At 33.1% G+C, this 19,644-nt stretch overlaps 1 protein-coding gene and 1 long non-coding RNA gene across 4 annotated transcripts; one reads left to right on the top strand and one right to left on the bottom strand.

The window, feature by feature from the left end:
• Positions 1-1,275: 1,275 nt before the first annotated feature.
• On the bottom strand, positions 1,276-7,146 carry LOC114259567 (myosin-2 heavy chain-like protein). 3 transcript variants are annotated; one of them, XM_082899911.1, is made up of 6 exons: positions 6,641-7,146; positions 4,667-4,825; positions 4,191-4,363; positions 2,110-3,964; positions 1,748-1,800; positions 1,276-1,652 (listed from the first exon to the last, which is right to left on the bottom strand). In XM_082899911.1, the coding sequence occupies exons 1-6, from the start codon at positions 6,752-6,754 to the stop codon at positions 1,358-1,360; spliced, it is 2,649 nt and encodes an 882-aa protein (XP_082756037.1). In that variant the 5' UTR covers positions 6,755-7,146; the 3' UTR covers positions 1,276-1,357. The 3 variants fall into 3 exon arrangements, with proteins under 3 accessions (XP_082756037.1, XP_082756039.1, XP_082756038.1); XM_082899913.1 differs by having other exon boundaries at positions 1,586-1,674; positions 1,750-1,800; XM_082899912.1 differs by having other exon boundaries at positions 1,607-1,800.
• A 10,508-nt stretch (positions 7,147-17,654) lies between these two features.
• On the top strand, positions 17,655-19,326 carry LOC145804786 (uncharacterized). The gene is made up of 2 exons (XR_014347203.1): positions 17,655-17,985; positions 18,836-19,326. It is a non-coding gene; the product is annotated as an uncharacterized LOC145804786 (long non-coding RNA).
• The last annotated feature ends 318 nt before the right edge of the window (positions 19,327-19,644 follow it).

The raw sequence follows: 19,644 nt of genomic DNA, 5'->3' as shown, positions 1-19,644 counted from the left end.
GGCGGATCGGTATATCCGCTGCTCACCCCTAGTTAGTCTTATACAATTGGAACCAGCTTAAATTTGATCGATCAATCATTTTTTTTTTTAATTATATTTATTTTTTAAATTGATCTTAATTATCGTACAATAATCTCTTTTTAGTGTTTAAAGTATTCTTCTTATTGATCAAAAAAAAAAGTATTCTTCTTCAATTTTTTAATAATCTATTAGTTTAGAGCTTGTTTGACAACTTTAATTTTTATTAAATTATTTTTTTTATATTTTTTTTTATAGAAAATCAAAAAATATTTAAAAAATTAATTCTCAAACACCTCTTTTAACTTAAATTATTTTTGTTATATAACATATAAGGAAAATTTGTATTAAATATTTTAGCATAGAGTACTCTATTTTTTCTTTTTAGGACGAAAAACACATTCCATTAATAATCGTAACAATTCACATTAGTAATCAGCTTATGGATTGATTTAATTATAGAATAATATTAGAAATCATAAAAAAAAAAAAAAAATGATAAACCTTCCTACTTTAATAATACTAAAATGAAAAAACTTACTTAAATATAATATATCACTAATGGTTGACGGAATTACTTTTCAATATTTGGGACCAAATGCAAAGGTTGACAAGAGTGGGTGGAATCAAACTTCTTTTTAATAATATTAAGGCCATGTTTGGTAGAGTCGTGGGAAAGTACTTATACCTTATGTCTTAACAACTTATAATTTATAAATTAAGCATCTCTTGCCCCACTCAAAAAATAAGCTGATTTCTAACTTACAAAAAGCTACAAGCTGCATTGTTAAGCTAAACCGAACACATCAAAATAGCTTAAATTAAGTTGAAAGCTGAAATAAGCAGCTTTTAAGCTGCACCAAACAGGCACTAAACAAATAAATAAACCGTGGTGATGTATCAATTAATATATAAATTAGTGTACTAACATGCCTTATGACATTATTATTGACCTCATATAAATTATAAATACTCGAAACTTCTAAAATTATGTCACATCATCTATTGGTGTATTAATTGGTATACCAATTGGTGCATATAGGGAGAATTATGAGAAAAATGAAGAAACATCCTAGGAGAAAGTAGCAGTGAACGAGAGTGAATTTTTTTTTTTTTTGGTAAACACAAAATAGCAGTTCTAATAAGCTGTTTTAATAAGTCAATTCAGCTTTAACCAAAGCTCATTTGGCTTCTTCCATTCCTGCTACACATTCAACTTAAGCTACTTGGAAAAAAGAATCATTAGAAAATCCTAAAAAATCAAAATTATGCCAAACGAACTAGCATTTTTAAGCACTAGCTTTATTTGTGAGCTTTTATTTCAAGCCAATAAGCTAGTTTATAAGTAGAGGTACCAAAGGACGTAATGATCTAGCGTACTGGTTGATGACAAACCAAATTCAGAATATGATACATTCAAAAGCAGAGAGGAAAGGCGCCTCATCTGTACAATAGTATACATGACAGAATGCTTATGGTAATTACACAAAATAAGGTGGAGGAAAATACTACTACTGGTCATCACACACAATCTCAAGCATGAGAAAACTTGTCTTTCTCCCAAAAAAGAGTTGATCAACAGCTTTAGCTTTTGTTGCAATTTGTACATCAGAAAGAACATAGCCAAGAAGTGACTTGGGCTTGAAGACCTCACACCTCCTCCATATCTCTCCTCCTTTCCTCTTCTTCAGCTTTGAGCCAAGAAGTGACTTGGGCTTGAAGACCTCACACCTCCTCCATATCTCTCCTCCTTTCCTCTCCTTCAGCTTTGAGCCAAGCAGCCTAAAATGAAATAAAAAAAAAAAAAAAACAAAATCACTCCATTAAAAGAAAGGTAATAGCAACGCAAGCTCAATCAAAAGAAATGAGAAATTCACTCCATTCAGTAAAATCAAGACAATTATAAGTCAAAGAACACAGAAACCGATCACAGAATCATGGACAAAATGTATATAGATGATGGGATAATATATTTTAAAAGTTCTCATCAATAAATTTAGTAAAATATTGTTCTGTGTCCAATTCTATAATTGGTTTGTGTTCGTATTAGAATTGTTAAGATAAAGTAGAGATGAACACATAAAAACTTGCCTTGTCTCTTTCGAGTCTTGAGATATGTGGAAGCACAGAGTTTCCTAAACTCAAGCCTCCCCATGCTTCTTGCAGCTCTCTCTCCCTCGCTTCTCTTCGAGTCACTGAATGTTTAACCTGGTGATCAGGCTGCTGAGCAGCAGCCGCCATCTTTTCCCTCTCTAGTCTGGACTTGTGCTTAACTAAAATTTGGTCCAAACTACCTTCACTCATCTCCGATGGCGCGTTGGGATCCCTTCTCTTCACCCTCCCCGCTTCTTCCTTCATACCCATCACCATTTTCTCCTTCTCAAGCCTTGAAACGTGTTTTACTAGAACTTTATCTAAGCTTTCATAGTCTCCAACACTTGCTCCTCCAGGCTGCTTCTTTGGATACCGCTTAATTCCATACTCGCTTCCCAATGATAATGCTTGCATTTTTTCCCTTTCTAACCGGTGAACTGGCTTTACCAGGATCTTGTCTAGGCTATCTTCCTTCTCTTTGCTTTCGCCATTTCCATGTTGAAGTGATGACAAAGTACAGTCTTCGGTAGTTTCTTTCATCTCTGCTGTGTCGGGATTTGTTTGTCGAATCTGAATCAAAGTCTCCTCTGAACAGTCTTCGGTATTTTCTGGCTTTGAAGCTTCCTTTTGCTCCATTTCCAGTTCTCCACCATCCCCTTTGTTCAGATCAATATTCTCTTTTCCCACTAGGCGGTCTCTATCAGAACACGATGAATTTGTACCTTCCTCTAATGTGTGTGCTTGATTAACAGAAGTTGCCTTCTTCCTCAAATCAGCAGTTCTGCCCCCTTCACTTGGCTCAAATTTTCTTCTGTTCTTTGCTTCTTGGACCTCTCTTTCAAGTTTCGAAACATGTCTCACCAGAAACTTATCTAGGCTCGGCAAATCTGTGGCATCTTGTTTCGTACGCCGGACCACCCCACTACGCCTTCTTTCCGATATTTTCTTGCTTTCCATTTCATCTGATTTTCCGGAATTCCTTTTCATCTCTTCTATCTCCTTCTCAAGCTTTGAAGAATGCTTCACAAGAATGGTTCCCAAGTCTGGGATAGTCTCAGCTGAACTTACATCATTAATCGAACACACCTTTTCGTCATCAGATGATTTGTCTAGTGTATTCATTCTGGCATTTTTCGCTTCTTGCACCTCTTTTTCAAGTTTCGTCAAGTGTTTGACTAGAAACTTGTCTAAACTAGGTAGTTCAGCCTCAACTTGCTTCCTTCTCATATGGTCTATACCTGAGTTAGAGTCAGCAGCATAGCCTAAATCAAGCTGCTTACTATTTTCTGCTTCTGCTAGAGCAGCGTTTAAACCACATGTTGCAACTATAGTGGCGAGAGAAGCAAGTTCACCTTCTTGCAAACATCTAAGCCTTTCGAGCATCATGTCCACAAGTTTTGGCATATTAAACTTTTCAGAAATCTGCTTCTTGTATTTCCTTTGTCTTACGTCTTGAGATTCATGCTCTGATCCGTTATCTGATTCATATTCAGAAGAAAGCTCCGACGGATCCTGGTTATTTTCACCTGTATCTGGATTTTCACTGATTTTTCGCAAAAGTTCTTTGAATTCATCCTTGTTTATAGAAGGGCAGCTTGCAAGCTTAACAAATGAGGTTTTCACTGCCGCTGCTACTTGTTTGTCCACCTCAAACGCAGTCTCGAAAGAAGCTGTAACGGTATGAGTAGTAGATCCTCCTCCATTGAGAGAAAATGTTTCTATCTCATAATGCTTCCTTGGGCAATCTTGCATATCATACATGATCACACCAACAGCTGTTGCTGCTTCAAAAGCTTCGGCTGCACTTTTTTCTGTTTCCAACAGCTGCGCTTCTGCTTCTTTACTTTGGATTCTGTTTTGGGGGGAGCAAAAATAAGAAAAATATGACCCCATCCATTCCAAGTGAACACACCAGTTCTTCTATGGACACAAAAACCGATTACAAAACCAGGTACAAAATATAAACAAGATTTTACAAAATTTGATGATGGGATACATATCTAAAATATATTGTCTATTCAAATACATTATGTGATCGGTTTCTATGTTCTTAGACTTCTTTGAGTGAACACACTTACCTTGCTGCTTGAAGTATTCGACACCAAGATGCTTCCACCATTGCAGCCTTCCGAGCCTCCATTGCCTTGTGTGCAGCTTCCCTAACTGCAATTTTTTCTCTCAGAACTCTAGAATAATGAGGATTTGAGTCACCTAAAGTCTCATCAAGAGTTGAATTCATGCCCCCTACTTCCTGTATCAAGTGAATAGTATTAACCATAGAGATAAATCTTGTTTGTGGACTGTGAGTAAAAAAGAAAAAGAAATCACTGGCCCTTGTTTAGTTACCAACATGGAGAACAAGGAAAAAAACAAAATATGATGAAGATATGTGGCAAAATTTTAGTTCTGGTATCCTTTCTCCTCTTTTCATAAAAGATATTTCAATCTAATATTTTTAAATTAGAAGGGAAAATTTTCCTCTTCTTTTTCCCGTACCAATTCCATGTTCCAAACAAAAGCAGCTTAGAAGAATGCAATAATTCATGATATTTACCTGTAGCCGTTGTATTTTCCTTTTCAAGTAGGAGTCCACCTTTTTGCGAGGAAACCAGTTGAGAGGTGAGCTTTTTCGATGGGAGGGTTTCTTAATTTGTGATGTAAATTTGTTTAGAGAACTCACATTTGACAGGCCAGATTCTTTCAAAGCCTTATTCTGCAATTTTCGAAAGAAAAAAAGAGTAACCGACAAGAAAAAGTGAGGTAAGAAAACAATGAGAAAACATAACACACTGTCACCAGCTACTAATTATAACAAAGTTTTTATTTTACATTTTTTTATCGTCGTCATCAATTTTATGCAGCATACCAACATAACAATAAGGCATGGGACCATTTGCGGAAGACAGTTAATGTCAAACAATTAGACGAGCCAACTAAAATTCAGATAAAATGATGCATTTCTGATTCATGATTTGGTCCCTGCGAACATACAATTGTACAAAATTACACTGCAAATATGTATTCCTTACATACGTGCTTCTAATGACCTCCATATCACAGAAATTCTCAGTAGGCTATAAAAGAACTCTAGTAAAAATAAAATCCACCAATAGAAGAACCACTTATGTCAAATTGTCAGTATGGTTATAGATACTAATAATAAATGTAACAGTCAATGAAATCAAGATATGAAGCTACTGAAGAGACGCCAAAGAATAAGTCTAGTAACATAGAAACCAATTACAGAAATTGATGCATACAGAACCACACCTAATCGTGTGATTTGTAATGTTAAGAGCAACCATAAGTGATTCTATTGTTGGCAACTAGACTCTTCCAACAAAAAGGAACGTCAGCAATCCATGTAAAATCCCAAAAAAGGACAAAGAAACGAATAGATTGTGTAACAAAGTAAAAGAAACACATGAATACAACAAGATGTAAAAAGTTTAGGTGGTTAATCACGATTGTCTATGTCTAGACAATTTAGCAGAGGAAAATTTGTTAACTCAAGCTCCAAGACTTTCAGTCTACAAATAAATAGCACAAAATCAACACCCTTAACATATCTTTGCAGCCTAACAATTGAAAAGCCTTTAACAATTGAAAAGCCCAGCCCACACTTCTCTCCTTAAAACCTAGATATTAAAGAAAGGAAAACTGAAACCATACTAGCACAGATGGGGCAACTTCAAGTGATGTAGGACACATTCTAACACACCCTCTTGGACCACAACATATACTAGCCGGACAAACGGCACACCAATCACAGGCCCAACCAAACTCTGATACCAAATTGAAAAATCCAACCCACACTTCTCTTTAAAACCCAAGTATTAAGGAAAAAGAAACTGAAGCCTTATAACCAGCACAATAGGATAACTCCAGACGATGTGGGACACATTCCAACAAGAACAACCTAAGAACCTTAAAGCAATCAACTAGAAGAGATTGCAAACAAACCCTTGTCTCATCCACTTGATTAGAGGAGCACCACTCTAATGTATTTTCTTGCCTTCAAATTAAAACCCAAATATCAATTAGGGAAAAGAAAAAATCATCAGTAGATCCTCTTTAAAGGAAAGACCCTAAACCTAATATTTAAAAGAAAATGGTGATTTTTTTACCCTCCCTTGCTCTAAATGAACATATCCTTATGTATAATTTGAACTTTTTTTTTTTTTGTAATTGGTACCCAGTTACTTTTTGGTCAATTCAAGTAAATTTATTTATTACAATTTACTCATTATCTGCCCTTAAGATGTAATTTTCCAGCACCTCATGCTAATTAATATGATCAGTGAAATAGATGGCAAATGAAGTACATATCAAATACTGGTAATGGCTAACACTACCAATAATAAAGGCAAGAACAAAAAAGAAGATTGATTAATTTGAAGTGTTAGGGTTGACAGATTCAATTCAAGTAAATCAAACACAACAGTACCTTCGAGAAATTGATATATATATATATATATATATATGTATATATACTATGGAATTGGGATACAAGAGAGTAGTGGAGTACCTTTCCAACCTTGGAGGTAGCCATTACAGGGTCGTTGAGATTGGTTCCGGAATCAAGAAACACTTCATTGCTTCGCTTTTCAATGCAACCCAAGTCCATGCAACCTAGATCCATCGCCCCAAACAACTTTTAAAATCGGATAATCAATAGAGACTATTATTAATCACCAAGACTCAGGCACTATTATGATTGTGTTTGTGATACGATTGTTCTTCGTTGAGGGCTTCAGAGAAAATCAGAGAGAGAGAGAGAGAGAGAGTTCTTTAGTTGGGTTTAGTTTAGTTTAGTTTATGAGATGGAAATGATACGATTCTTGGAATGGAATGCGAGGGTTTTGAAAAAGGAAACTATCCGTTACAAGCGATTTTCCAGCATCCAACGGCTCTTTTTCCTTCGGACAACGGGTTACCTGGATTATTTGGGTTATCGGTTTAATTGACCCGGCTAGTTGATTTTAATCACACTCCATTGCTGTTAGGGTCGGCTTCTTTAGTTCACAGGGGACCAAATCAGATTAGAAGGTGGTGTTGAGCATTATAAGCCTGTCATAAAACTAGTATCAATAATTCGAATTGGTCGAATTGTTAATTACTTTATCTCTGTATAAAATCATATAAATCGGATATTAGTGGTTACTTGATCATATCATATTTGTATCAATAATAAATATGATTTTAAAAATAAATTATTGATATAAATGTGGTCTGATCAAGTGACAATTGATTTTTAATTAACTGGATTTTTAAAAAAAATAAAGTACTTGATAAATCCGTTGAACAGTTTGGATAATCGATACAAATTCCATGATGGGCCCACAAAAGCCCAACAACACCCTCTAGTTGGTTTTTTTCGATTGCAAAAAAAACTTCTCTCTTCTTATTAACTTGATTGAAAATGATATATAAATATATTTTCTAAACGCAATGATATATAAATAAATAAAATGATTGATAGATAATTAGACAAAATATAAAAGAAAATTTTGTTTTAGATGTTTCAATATACACTATATCTCTTATTATATAATTTTTTTTTTAAATTATAAAATTGAACTAAACCAAATAGGTTACATAGGCTAAACAGATTCCAATTTTTTTAAAACAATTTACTCTAATATTTTTTTCCCTCTAATTGTTAATCCACTCTAAATTTACATGGGTAAATTATCCTCATCCCCCTTGAGTTTTAAAAATAATAATTAATAATAAATCTCGCAATTTTAATATAATTTTTCTAATCTCTCTATTAATAAAATTAATGCAGATGGTGTGAAAACAAAAAAATAAACAATGTAAAATATTATATATTATTGCATAAAAAAGATAAAACTATTATGTTTCATCTTATAACTAATAAACTATTGATAAAAATAAAGATTAAGTGTTATATAAATTAAAATATTAATAAAATTTAATATAATTATGTTAAAAGTTCTAGAGTTACTTTTTTTTTGTTTATCTTTTAAGAAAGACTAATGTAATTTGCTTAATTTAAATCAATTTGATCCGTGCAAGCCCTTTTATGAGTTGTATCCAATGACATTAAGGGGTGTTTTGGAAAAATGATAAAAAGTAATTTTTTGACTTTTAACCAAACGTTTGACTTTTTTAGACAAGTGATTTGGAAAGTTAGTAAAAAGTCACTTTTAACTTTTTTTATTAATATTTGTTTATGATGTCAAGCCACAAAAAAATGACCAAACTACTCCTATTCAATTTAAAATATTTACAATTTTACCTATATAACATATTTTGATCCATGAGCGGTAGAATTATAATTTTGTCAATGGCTGAAAACTAACTTTTCAAATGTCTTTATATATAAAAAAGCTAACTTTTGATAAATCAAGTAGCAAAAGAGGCTTAAGAGTTGTTTTGGATATAAATTATAAGTTGATTATTTTTATTTACTATAAAAAGATGTGTAATTAAATAAAAAAATTATATAATTAAAATGAGTTAATAAATGACTTATTTACATGTTCCAAAAGAAGCGTGAGGATCCTCTAGAGTTTCTTCTCTAGAGTGATCTCTCTACAGTTAGATCTAATGGTTGGTATTAAAGGATAGAAAGCGTCGTCGTTTTAATATTTAAAAAAAAAAACCAAAACCGAAAACAACAACGACAAAGACCATGCTCTGTTTTCTTTTTCTTTTTCTTTTTTCCTGACCCAGTGTTTTTTCAAACAAATTTCAAAGAGTTTATCTTCCTCACAGATTTAAAGGAGCATGCTTTGTTTTGTTTCTATGGTACAATTTGATTCTTCAAACTTCAACTACCCAACAGTTACTAGCAGTGAGTGAGAAAAAGAAATACAAATCATAGTCACCAACATCTTCACTACTCCTCTCTCTCTTTGCTTCTTCTCTAATCTCTACCTCAAATCTTAAATTTTCAATGAAATCTGAGATGGGTATCTCAGAAAACTTTTGAAAAAAGAAAAGAAAAAATTTCAAATTTCAGATTTGAATTTTCTTCATCTTCTTCTTATCTCTGTTTCTCTATTTCTAATCAATGGAAATGCTTATTTCATTCTTCAACAGCAAAGACAGTTACAGAATACAAATTGATGCCTTCAAATCATGGGTTATCTTCTAAAAGCTATAATCATCAGCAATCAATGAGTTTTTCTCAGAGCACAGCTGTTCAGATTCAAGAAATTGATCGGTTCAGATTTGAAATCAAAACAAAAAAAGAAGAATATATCTTTGATTTGCTCCGACAAACAACAATGGACAACGGCGGAAGACGGTGGAGGCGAAAGAGATCGAAGGTGTTGAAGTGGCAGATCTGTGGTTTGCGAATGCGATTGAACTAAATGTGCAGCAAAGGCAGAAGAGATCGAAGACGAAGGCGGCGACAGAGTCCTTCAATATGTTGGAGTATGGCAACGACGACAGCAACGCGTCAGGGGTGGGAAGGGGTGGGGCGGCGAGGTCCTCCTCCTCTTCTCTCCTTCTCTCAGCCCTTCTCTCTCTCCCCCCTCTCTCTCTCTCTCTCATGCCTGAACAGGAACGTATTCAATGATGTTTTGAAACCTGATTTTTTATTTTTTATTTTCAAAATTAATCACCAAAACGACGTCGTTTTGGTGAGGCTGATGTTGGAAATGGTTATAAAATTCTGGGTAAAACCAGAATTTTTTCCTAAGTTTGGTCTATTTTTCAGGTGAGCCCCGTGCGTCGATTTTCACGGGTCAAAGTGGTAACGCGTTCTATGCCGTGTTGTGATTCACGTGGTATATTTGGTTGGTCAAAACCATTACCGAGTGAATGGAAAATTGAAGCCAAAGTGTGCTCCATGGAAATGGAGTTTTGGCAGAAATTCCTTAAGGTTGTAAAATGGCTTGTCCCACATTGATTTGGTGGGAAGTTTTGAATGGGTTTATAAGGCATGTGTTTGGTACTTGGAGTGTGCCCCAAGGGGTACCCAAGTGTTTTAGAGGGAGAGGTTATGGGCAAAATGGGCTAGACCCATTGGACCCAAAAATTACCACACATGCGCGAGGGCGCGCCGCTGCCGCCGTCCATTCGGTCGGGCGGGCTGGGCCTGGGCTTGGGCGCGGGTGCGTGGTGTGAGGTTGGGTTGGGCTTGTTCGGCCCAATACTAATCTTTTTGGGCCAAAAACATTTGAATTTTATTTTATTTCTTGGTAAAATAAAATCCAGAATTCAAATTAAACCGAAAATAAACTGGTTTGGTTTTACTGTACATCCAAACAGGACCCTTCCCGAAATAAACTAGTTTGGTTTTTAACGTACATCCAAACAAGGCCCTTCTCGGTTTTGTATCTGTTTAAATTTGAACACAACAAATTCAAATCTGTTTGAATTCAAAACCAACAGGTTTCATACCTGTTCAATTCAAAACCAACAGCCACCTTTACATCTATAAATAGACTGGCCTCCCATTTGGATTTTAACTCTAATTTTCGTACTCCATCCTCTGCTATAAATCTCTGCATTTTGCTGCATTTATTTTCTGAAAGAAAGAGTATAAACACTTAGTGTGTTCGTAAGGCAAACAATTTGTAGTGCTGCTATTATTTGTAGTAGATCATTTCATCCTGGGAGATAGACGTCCAAATTCTGAAAGCACCGTGGAGAGGACGAATCTGTCTTAAGGACACAGTGTCAAGCACTGGACTTGATCAAATTATAATTCGAAGAAATTAAATCAAGTAAGTTATTTAATTAATTTTTGTGTTATTGTTATGTATTTAAATCAGATTTTAATTTTATTTTTGTAACAAAATAAAATCTGTTTTTATTTATTAATTTATTATTTCGAGTTTGATTTTTATAATCAAACAAATTCTCTCATTTTCTTTATTTCTTTAAATTCTAGTTGTTGTTTTTGTACACAATAGAATTAAATCTTATAAATACAGTGAAGATTGTCCAACAATCTTAAGACAGAATAATTTTTTGTATCTTCATTGTATTTAATTTTCTGTGTTTTCAAAGTAATATTCTGATTGGAAAAACATATAGTGATTTATGCTATTTGACAGATAGTAGTAATATACTGTCTCTTTTCTTTGACAATTAGTAGTAATATACTGGTGTCATTTACAATTATAGAATATTATTTGGTGTTACAGAAAATTATTTTGGTATTTTATTTTTCTAGTTTTGTAACAAGGAAAATAAAATTATATTATTTTCTAGTTTTAGTAACAAAGAAAATAAAATTATTTTGTGTTTTAATTTATTTTCTGGTTTTGGTGACTAGAAAATTATTTTTTGTTTTTTCTGATTTTTGTAATCAGATAGTTTTGTGGTATTTTATTTTCTAGTTTCAGTAACAAAGAAAATAAAATTACAGTATTTTCTAGTTTTAGTAACAAGGAAAAATAAAATGATTTTGTGTTATAATTTATTTTTTAGTTTTAGTAACTAGAAAATTAATTTGTGATTTGTTTTTCTGATTTTTTGTAATCAAATATTATTTCGGTATTTTATTTTACTAGTTTAAATAACAAGGAAAATAAAATTATTTTATGTTACAATTTATTTTATGGTTTTAGTAACTAGAAAATTAATTTTGTTAATTTATCATAGTTCTTTTGACTTTATCGTAGTACATGGGAGAATTTGTTTTTGGAGTAAAATATTAATTTACAAACAAATTTCATTTTTATTACAAAGAAACTTTTGTAGCAAGTTTAGTTTCTTTATTGGTTTTTTGAATCATTTTTAAATTTCTGTGTGTGGATCTGTAGTCGTGAATAGTTTCTGCATATGAGTCGGAATAATATATATATATATATATATATATTCACAAGGACTTTTGCATGCATATTTAATTAGTTTATTTATGTATAAATCAAACTTATTAAATGAAGGTATGTTTTGTTATTTTGGAGTTTAAAATTCAAAACGCATTGAATTTTATTTATGAGTTGAAAATCTTTTTATTTCGTAATGCAAATTTTGGGATCATGCATGATTAATTTATTTTGTTAATTCATTATTTTAGCTGATGCGTTTTGATATGCATGTATGATGTCAACTCAAGTTATTTCTTAACAAAAATTTCATGTGATTTGGAATGTTAAATTGATATGTTGATTAATTTGAGTTTTTCCAATCAATTTTGAATGGGTGTTTAAACACCAGAGAAATTTAAACATGAAGATGTATGTAGTTATATCGTTCCATTTAATTAAAAAGTAAATTTAAGAAATCTTTTATGTTGATTTTTAGTTTATTTTGAATTATGTGACATGAGATGCCATTAATAATTATTTTACTTGCGTAGTAGAATTTGTTAAACCATAAACCATTTTATTAATATGGGGGTGTATCTCTTGCATTAGTTGAGATAATTTAATTTTCTTTTGTCACAAATATTTTTATGACAGTGACATTTGTTTGTTATTGAGTTGCAAGAATGTATACAATCAAATGGATTTTTGAATTGTTTAATTCTTAGGTAAAATTTTTTATGAGGATATGATTTTATCAAAAACATTAATCCTGACTTGAGTAGTCATAATTATTTTAGTTTTTTCTTGAATTTGTGTTTGAAATTCATTGATTTATTTCAGAAGTAATAGGGGTGGTGAATATGATACACCATTAGATGAATTTTGTGCACAACATGACATTATTCACCAAACTACAACCCCTTATTCTCCACAGCAAAATGGAATTACTGAAAGGAAGAATAGAACCCTAAAAGAAATGATGAATGCCATGTTACTAAGTTCAGGCTTATCACAGAACTTGTGGGGGGAAGTAATATTGTCTGCTAATTATGTTCTTAACAAGAATACCCCACAAGAAAACCAACAGCACTCCTTATGAATTATGGAAAGGTCGACCACCTTCCTACAAATACTTAAAAGTGTGGGGGTGTTTGGCAAAAGTTGAAGTTCCTGTTCCTAAAAAGACTAAAATTGGACCAAAAACAGTAGATTGTGTGTTTATTGGTTATGCTCAGAATAGTAGTGCATATCGGTTTCTGACTTATAAATCAGAAATACCTGATATAGATGTGAACACTATTATAGAGTCAAGGAATGTTGTGTTTTTTGAACATGTCTTTCCTTACAAGAAAGGACAGGAACTAAGTTCACAGAAAAGAACTTATGATTGTACACAAAGTCAAGAGACTAATGACAATCAAACATAAGAGACTAGAAATGGTCTCGACCAACAGGATTTAACTGATGATGAACCACGACAAAGTAATAAAGCAAGAACATCAAAATCCTTTGGTCTAGATTTTCTGACATACTTGTTAGAAAATGAACCTCAAAGCTTTAAGGCAGCAATGACAGATCCTGAAGCACCTTTGTGAAAAGAGGCTGTTAATAATGAAATTGAATCCATTATGCAAAATCATACTTGGGAATTGGTGGATCTTCCACCAGGTTCTAAACCTCTTGAATATAAATGGATATTCAAGAGAAAAATGAAAGCAGATGGTTCAATTGACAATTATAAAGCAAGACTTATAGTTAAAGGTTACAGACAAAAGGAAGGTCTGGACTATTTTGACACATATTCCCCTGTGACAAGAATAACTTCCATTCGCATGCTTATTTCTATAGCGGCGTTGTTTAATTTAGAAATACATCAAATGGATGTTAAAACAGCTTTCTTAAATGGTAATCTAAATGAAGAGATCTATATGGAGCAACCCGAAGGGTTTTTAGTATCAGGGCAAGAAAAGAAAGTTTGTCGACTTGTAAAATCACTTTATAGATTAAAACAAGCACCTAAGCAATAGCATGAAAAATTTGATCATGCAATGCTTACTAATGGGTTTAAGATAAACGAATGTGACAAATACGTCTATATTAGAAACACTGACCAAGGATATGTCATAGTTTGTCTTTATGTGGATGATATGCTTATCATTGGAAGCAGTCAAAACATGATCAAATCAACTAAGCAGATGCTTAACAAAAGATTTGATATGAAAGATATGGGGGTCGCAGATGTAATATTAGGAATGAAAATTACTAAAACATCTGACGGTTATGCATTATCTCAATCTCATTATATTGAGAAAATTCTTGATAAATTTATCAAGGATGATTTGAATTTAGTTAGAACACCTGTAGACATCAGTCTTTATTTATCGAAAAATAAAGGTAATGCACTGTTTCAGTTAAAATACTCTCAAATCATTGGAAGCCTAATGTACCTAATGAATTGTACTCGTCCTGATATAGCTTATGCTATCAATAAATTGAGTAGGTACACTAGTAACCTCGGAGAAGACCATTGGAAAGCGATCATTCGGGTTCTTAGGTATCTAAGATTCACCCGTGATCATGGTTTGAACTTTACTCGATATCCAGCAGTACTTGAAGGTTATTGTGATGCAAATTGGATATCGGATACTAAAGATTCAAAATTCACAAGTGGATATGTCTTTACTCTAGGAGGCGCTGCTGTTTCTTGGAAATCCATGAAACAAACATGCATCGCACGATCCACAATGGAATCCGAGTTTATTGCTTTAGACAAAGCAGGGAAAGAAACCGAATGGCTTCGTCACTTCTTAGAAGACATTCCAATGTGGCCAAAACCCGTGCCAGCTATTTGCATTCATTGTGATAGTCAATCTGCAATAGGCAGGGCACAGAATCACATGTATAACGGTAAGTCACGACATATTCGTCGTCGACATAATACCGTAAGGCAATTATTGTCAAATGGAATAATCTCTATAGATTATATAAAATCTAAAGAAAATATTGCAGATCCATTAACAAAATGTTTCACAAAAGAGCTAGTGTATAGTTCATCGAATGGGATGAGATTAAAGCCTATTACATAAGAGTCGTCATAATGGTAACCCTACTTATATGACTGGAGATCCCAAGAACTAAGTTCAAAGGGACAACTAAGTTATGTATGGCTCGCCAGAAATTACCAAGGGATTAAAATTCCCTACCCATTCCTATGGTGAGAGTGATATCTGCAACATATGCTGTATGCAGGGGTGTAAGGATAAGCTTTGCTTTTAATGATTACTTATATCTTGATTGAGGCATAAAATCAAGACGAGTATAAGGAGATACTCACAATAAGAATCACTTATATGAGTGTCGAACTGGGGCCGGTTCTATGAGAATGAAAAGGCTAAATTCTTTAGAAACATTTATGAAAACCAGGAGCGTTCAAGGCCAAAATGAACACAACAGTGAGAACCACGATGTGTTAGAAGATATTTTGTGTGAAATCTATTGTCTTGGCTTACACAAACGGCTGAACAATTCAAGGCATCGCGTCCATTGGTTAGCTAGTAAGTCTGATAGGTTATCACTAGGGAAGGTTCAAGGCCGAAAGCTACCTATCCTGATGCAAGATATTTTCGACTTATACTCTTTTGATAAAGTCTGCATATTGTTGCATTTCCGTTGTCATCAAGTTCCATTCATGTGGGGGATTGTTGGAAATGGTTATAAAATTCTGGGTAAAACCAGAATTTTTTCCTAAGTTTGGTATATTTTTCAGGTGGGCCCCGTGCGTCGATTTTCACGGGTCAAAGTGGTAACGCGTTCTATGCCGCGTTGTGATTCACGTGGTATATTGGGTTGCTCAAAACCATTACCGAGTGAATGGGAAATTGAAGCCAAAGTGTGCTCCATGGAAATGGAGTTTTGGCAGAAATTCCTTAAGGTTGTAAAATGGCTTGTCCCACATTGATTTGGTGGGAAGTTTTAAATGGGTTTATAAGGCATGTGTTTGGTACTTGGGGTATACCCCAAGGGGTACCCAAGTGTTTTAGAGGGAGAGGTTATGGACAAAATAGGCTAGACCTATTGGACCCAAAAATCACCACACATGCGCGAGGGCTCGCCGCCGTCCGTCCGGTCGGGCGGGCTGGGCCTGGGCTTGGGCGCAGGTGCGTGGTGTGAGGTTGGGTTGGGCTTGTTCGGCCCAATACTAATCTTTTTGGGCAAAAAACATTTGAATTTTATTTTATTTTTTGGTAAAATAAAATCCAGAATTCAAATTAAATCGAAAATAAACTGGTTTGGTTTTACTGTACATCCAAACAGGACCCTTCCCGAAATAAACTAGTTTGGTTTTTAACGTACATCCAAACAAGGCCCTTCTCGGTTTTGTATTTGTTTAAATTTGAACCCAACAGATTCAAATCTGTTTGAATTCAAAACCAACAGGTTTCATACCTGTTCAATTCAAAACCAGCAGCCACCTTTACATTTATAAATAGACTAGCCTTCCATTTGGATTTTAACTCTAATTTTCGTACTCCATCCTCTACTATAAATCTCTGCATTTTGCTGTATTTATTTTCTGAAAGAAAGAGTATAAACACTTAGTGTGTTCGTAAGACAAATAATTTGTAATGCTGCTATTGTTTGTAGTATATCATTTCATCCTGGGAGATAGACGTCCAAATTCTGAAAGCACCGTGGAGAGGATGAATCTGTCTTAAGGACACAATGTCAAACACTGGACTTGATCAGATTATAATTCGAAGAAATTAAATCAAGTAAGTTATTTAATTAATTTTTGTGTTATTGTTATGTATTTAAATCAGATTTTAATTTGTTTTTGTAACAAAATAAAATCTGTTTTTATTTATTTATTTATTATTTCGAGTTTGATTTTTGTAATCAAACAAATTCTCTCATTTTCTCTATTTTTTTAAATTCTAGTTGTTGTTTTTGTACACAATAGAATTAAATCTTATAAATACAATGAAGATTGTCCAACAGCTGAATCTCAACCCTTGGATGAATCACTTTAGGAGATCACTTTAGAAATAACACTCTAGAGGATCTTAACTCCCAAAAGAAGCCTAAACCAAAGAATGGTTGCCACGTACCCTGCATGGTTTTGTGTCCGGTAAACAATCAAATCTGAAACAAAAATGCTAGAGGTCCCAAAAATTCTACCAAAAGTTTTACCAAACGTCTCACATGGGTGCGGGACCCACATGGGACCCACATTGTGTGGGTCCCACACCCATGTGAGACATTTGATAAAATTTTTAGTAGAATATTTGAGCAAGGATCCTCTAGAATGATTTTTTCCTAAAGTTTCCTAGAGTATCACATTGTGTGGTTGAGATTTACTGACAAGTCACATCAATTTTTCTGATGTGACTTGCCAGTAAATCTCAACCACACAATATAGTACTCTAGGAAACTTTAAGGAAATTTCACTCTAGAGGATCTTTGGTGAGAATATTTGGGATCTCTAGCATTACTCAATCTGAAAAAAACCCATCTATACAAGAATAATATATTACTATATGTACTAAAAGCACAAGATCACAAAGCTGCGCCTGCGTGGGAGATGCACAAAAATCATGGCCCATACTTTAATCCCAAATGGTGGGTCTCAAAACAAACCAAAAACAAGGCAGACGCTCAGAACCGCAGATTGAAATGGAAAATAAATAAAAATCTGAATTTCACTTTTGCTTTTAAAATAATGCTCTACTTTCTTCAAAGCCTTCAACAGATTTACAAACTAGAATTTATTCTCTGTTGAACACAGCACTTGCAAAAATATATTATGTATTTTTTATAGAAATGATACATTTTTCTAATTTACGAGTTCTAAAAGAGTACTAATTATGTAGAAAATCAAAAAAAAAAAAGGAAAAAAAAACCAAAGCCAAAACATCAAATTACATAAGACCAACACGCCAATTAAAATTATTAGAGCTCTTAATTTAGAACTTCTAATCTTTTTCCAATTTCTTATACTGCATGTATAAAAGAGCTCGAGACCTTGAGTCGATCACTCCCAGTCTCAGATCAGTCTTGTACCCATCAATTTTCTTCACCAGTTGGAGCATATGGCTAGAGTTGCGGTCACCATGACAAGGATGTTACTTCTTAGGTGAGATGATTGTTCTCCTAATCTTGTTTATGTGTTTTAAGTTAGAGAAATTGTTATGTCAATAGTAGTTTTGTTAGCTCTTTATCACCATTTTTTAATTTTTATGATTGATTAAAAACAATCATTAAAAAAATAATATATAATATCGTGTCATATTTTTTGATAACATTTTTATAGTAATATATAGTGGGTGTTTGGGAAGTGAGTTTTTATGTACGTTTTTTAAGTTATAGGATATTATTGGAAAAATTTTTTTTGGTGTTTGGGAAGATAATTGGGTTTTTTTGTGATTAGATGTGATGTTTGCGAGAGAAAAAGTGAAATGATTATTAGATTGGATGTGATATTTTATTTGAATTAATTTTTTTTAATTTTGTAAAAAATTTGTCTTTAAGTGAAAAAAAAAAAAAAAAAAACCTAACACACGAACTTCCCAAACACTATTCATCTCTGAATTTTTCGCATATGCCCATATTGTGAGTGGGACAAATAGGGAGATTGTGATTCTTTGGTTATTTTTATATTTATAATGAATAACAATAAGGGAAGAGCATAAAGTAATAATAAGACTCGAATATATTCAAATATTATACTTAATTACACCTAATAAAATAACAAGTTATTCACCATTTTTAATTAGTGCTTAGTTTGGTGATGGGTCTTTTTTTTCTTATGGTTCCTCAATTGTTTTAGCTAACTTCTATCAATTATACTCACATATATATTTTACTTATTTTTTTATAATTTAATTATGTGTATATAAGCTCACTCGTCTTTGTTTCACATCTGATTTTTTACATAGATAATTTATACATAAAGTCCTAAAAAAATGAATTGATCAAATTATCAGAGTGGTAAGCCCAACAACACAGTATAAGCCATCCGGACAATGCATGATGATGAACAACGTTGCTAAGGCAGATAAACATGAGGACTTAAACAAGGTCGGTGATAGCAAGAGATACAACGGTCTGACAAATTGGGTGCCACATCATCGTACTAGGATATATTATCCAGAGGGACATGAAGGAGGGATTGACGGTGTTCCTGACGGGGCAGTCTCTTTTGATCAGAGTTATTGGCTGAGGAACATTGACGGAGTTGACAAACCAGACCTTGATACTTCTCCTAATAAGTCTATGAATGAAGAAATAGAAAAAGTTTAAGAACATAGACTGCAGAAAAGGACAAACTTGTTCAATTTTATATTGATTTATGTATAAAAAGAAGAATCATAAGGAATAAATTTGCTTTGGACGTTCATATGATATAACAATTATGGATTGTAACCTTGGTTCGAGAAGGGTAGTGAATTAATAATATTGCTATGGTATATGGCCTTTGAGTGCTGTTATATATTAGCTTCCTAGCTACTTCATGTAATTACTAAGAAAATAATCTAAGCATATGATCATGACGTGACCAACAATTAATTGTTTAAGTTTTATTTAAAAATTTTAACGAGTTTTAAAATTTGTCCAAACTTAATTCATTAAATTTTTAAACTGATTTCAAATGAACTTTTGTTAAGCCATGCTCAAGTAATTTATTTATTTATTTGTTTTTTATAGTTTTATATTTATCGAACTAAGTTGAATGAGCACTATTTAAGGTTTGTTTAAAATCTTTAATGAATTACAAAAAATGTTCAAGATTGAT

Source organism: Camellia sinensis, chromosome 12 (assembly GCF_055761805.1).
Source record: "Camellia sinensis isolate YWXY chromosome 12, ASM5576180v1, whole genome shotgun sequence".
Classification (NCBI taxonomy): domain Eukaryota; kingdom Viridiplantae; phylum Streptophyta; class Magnoliopsida; order Ericales; family Theaceae; genus Camellia; species Camellia sinensis.
This window is presented reverse-complemented; position numbering and strand designations above follow the sequence as displayed.

Coding starts and splice junctions, on each gene's coding strand:
- LOC114259567 (XM_082899911.1), bottom strand. CDS start 6,754: ATGGATCTAGGTTGCATGGACTTGGGTTGCATTGAAAAGCGAAGCAAT. Junction 4,364..4,666: donor GGAAAATACAACGGCTACAG/GTAAATATCATG, acceptor CACTTGATACAG/GAAGTAGGGGGCATGAATTC. Junction 3,965..4,190: donor CGAATACTTCAAGCAGCAAG/GTAAGTGTGTTC, acceptor CCCCCAAAACAG/AATCCAAAGTAAAGAAGCAG.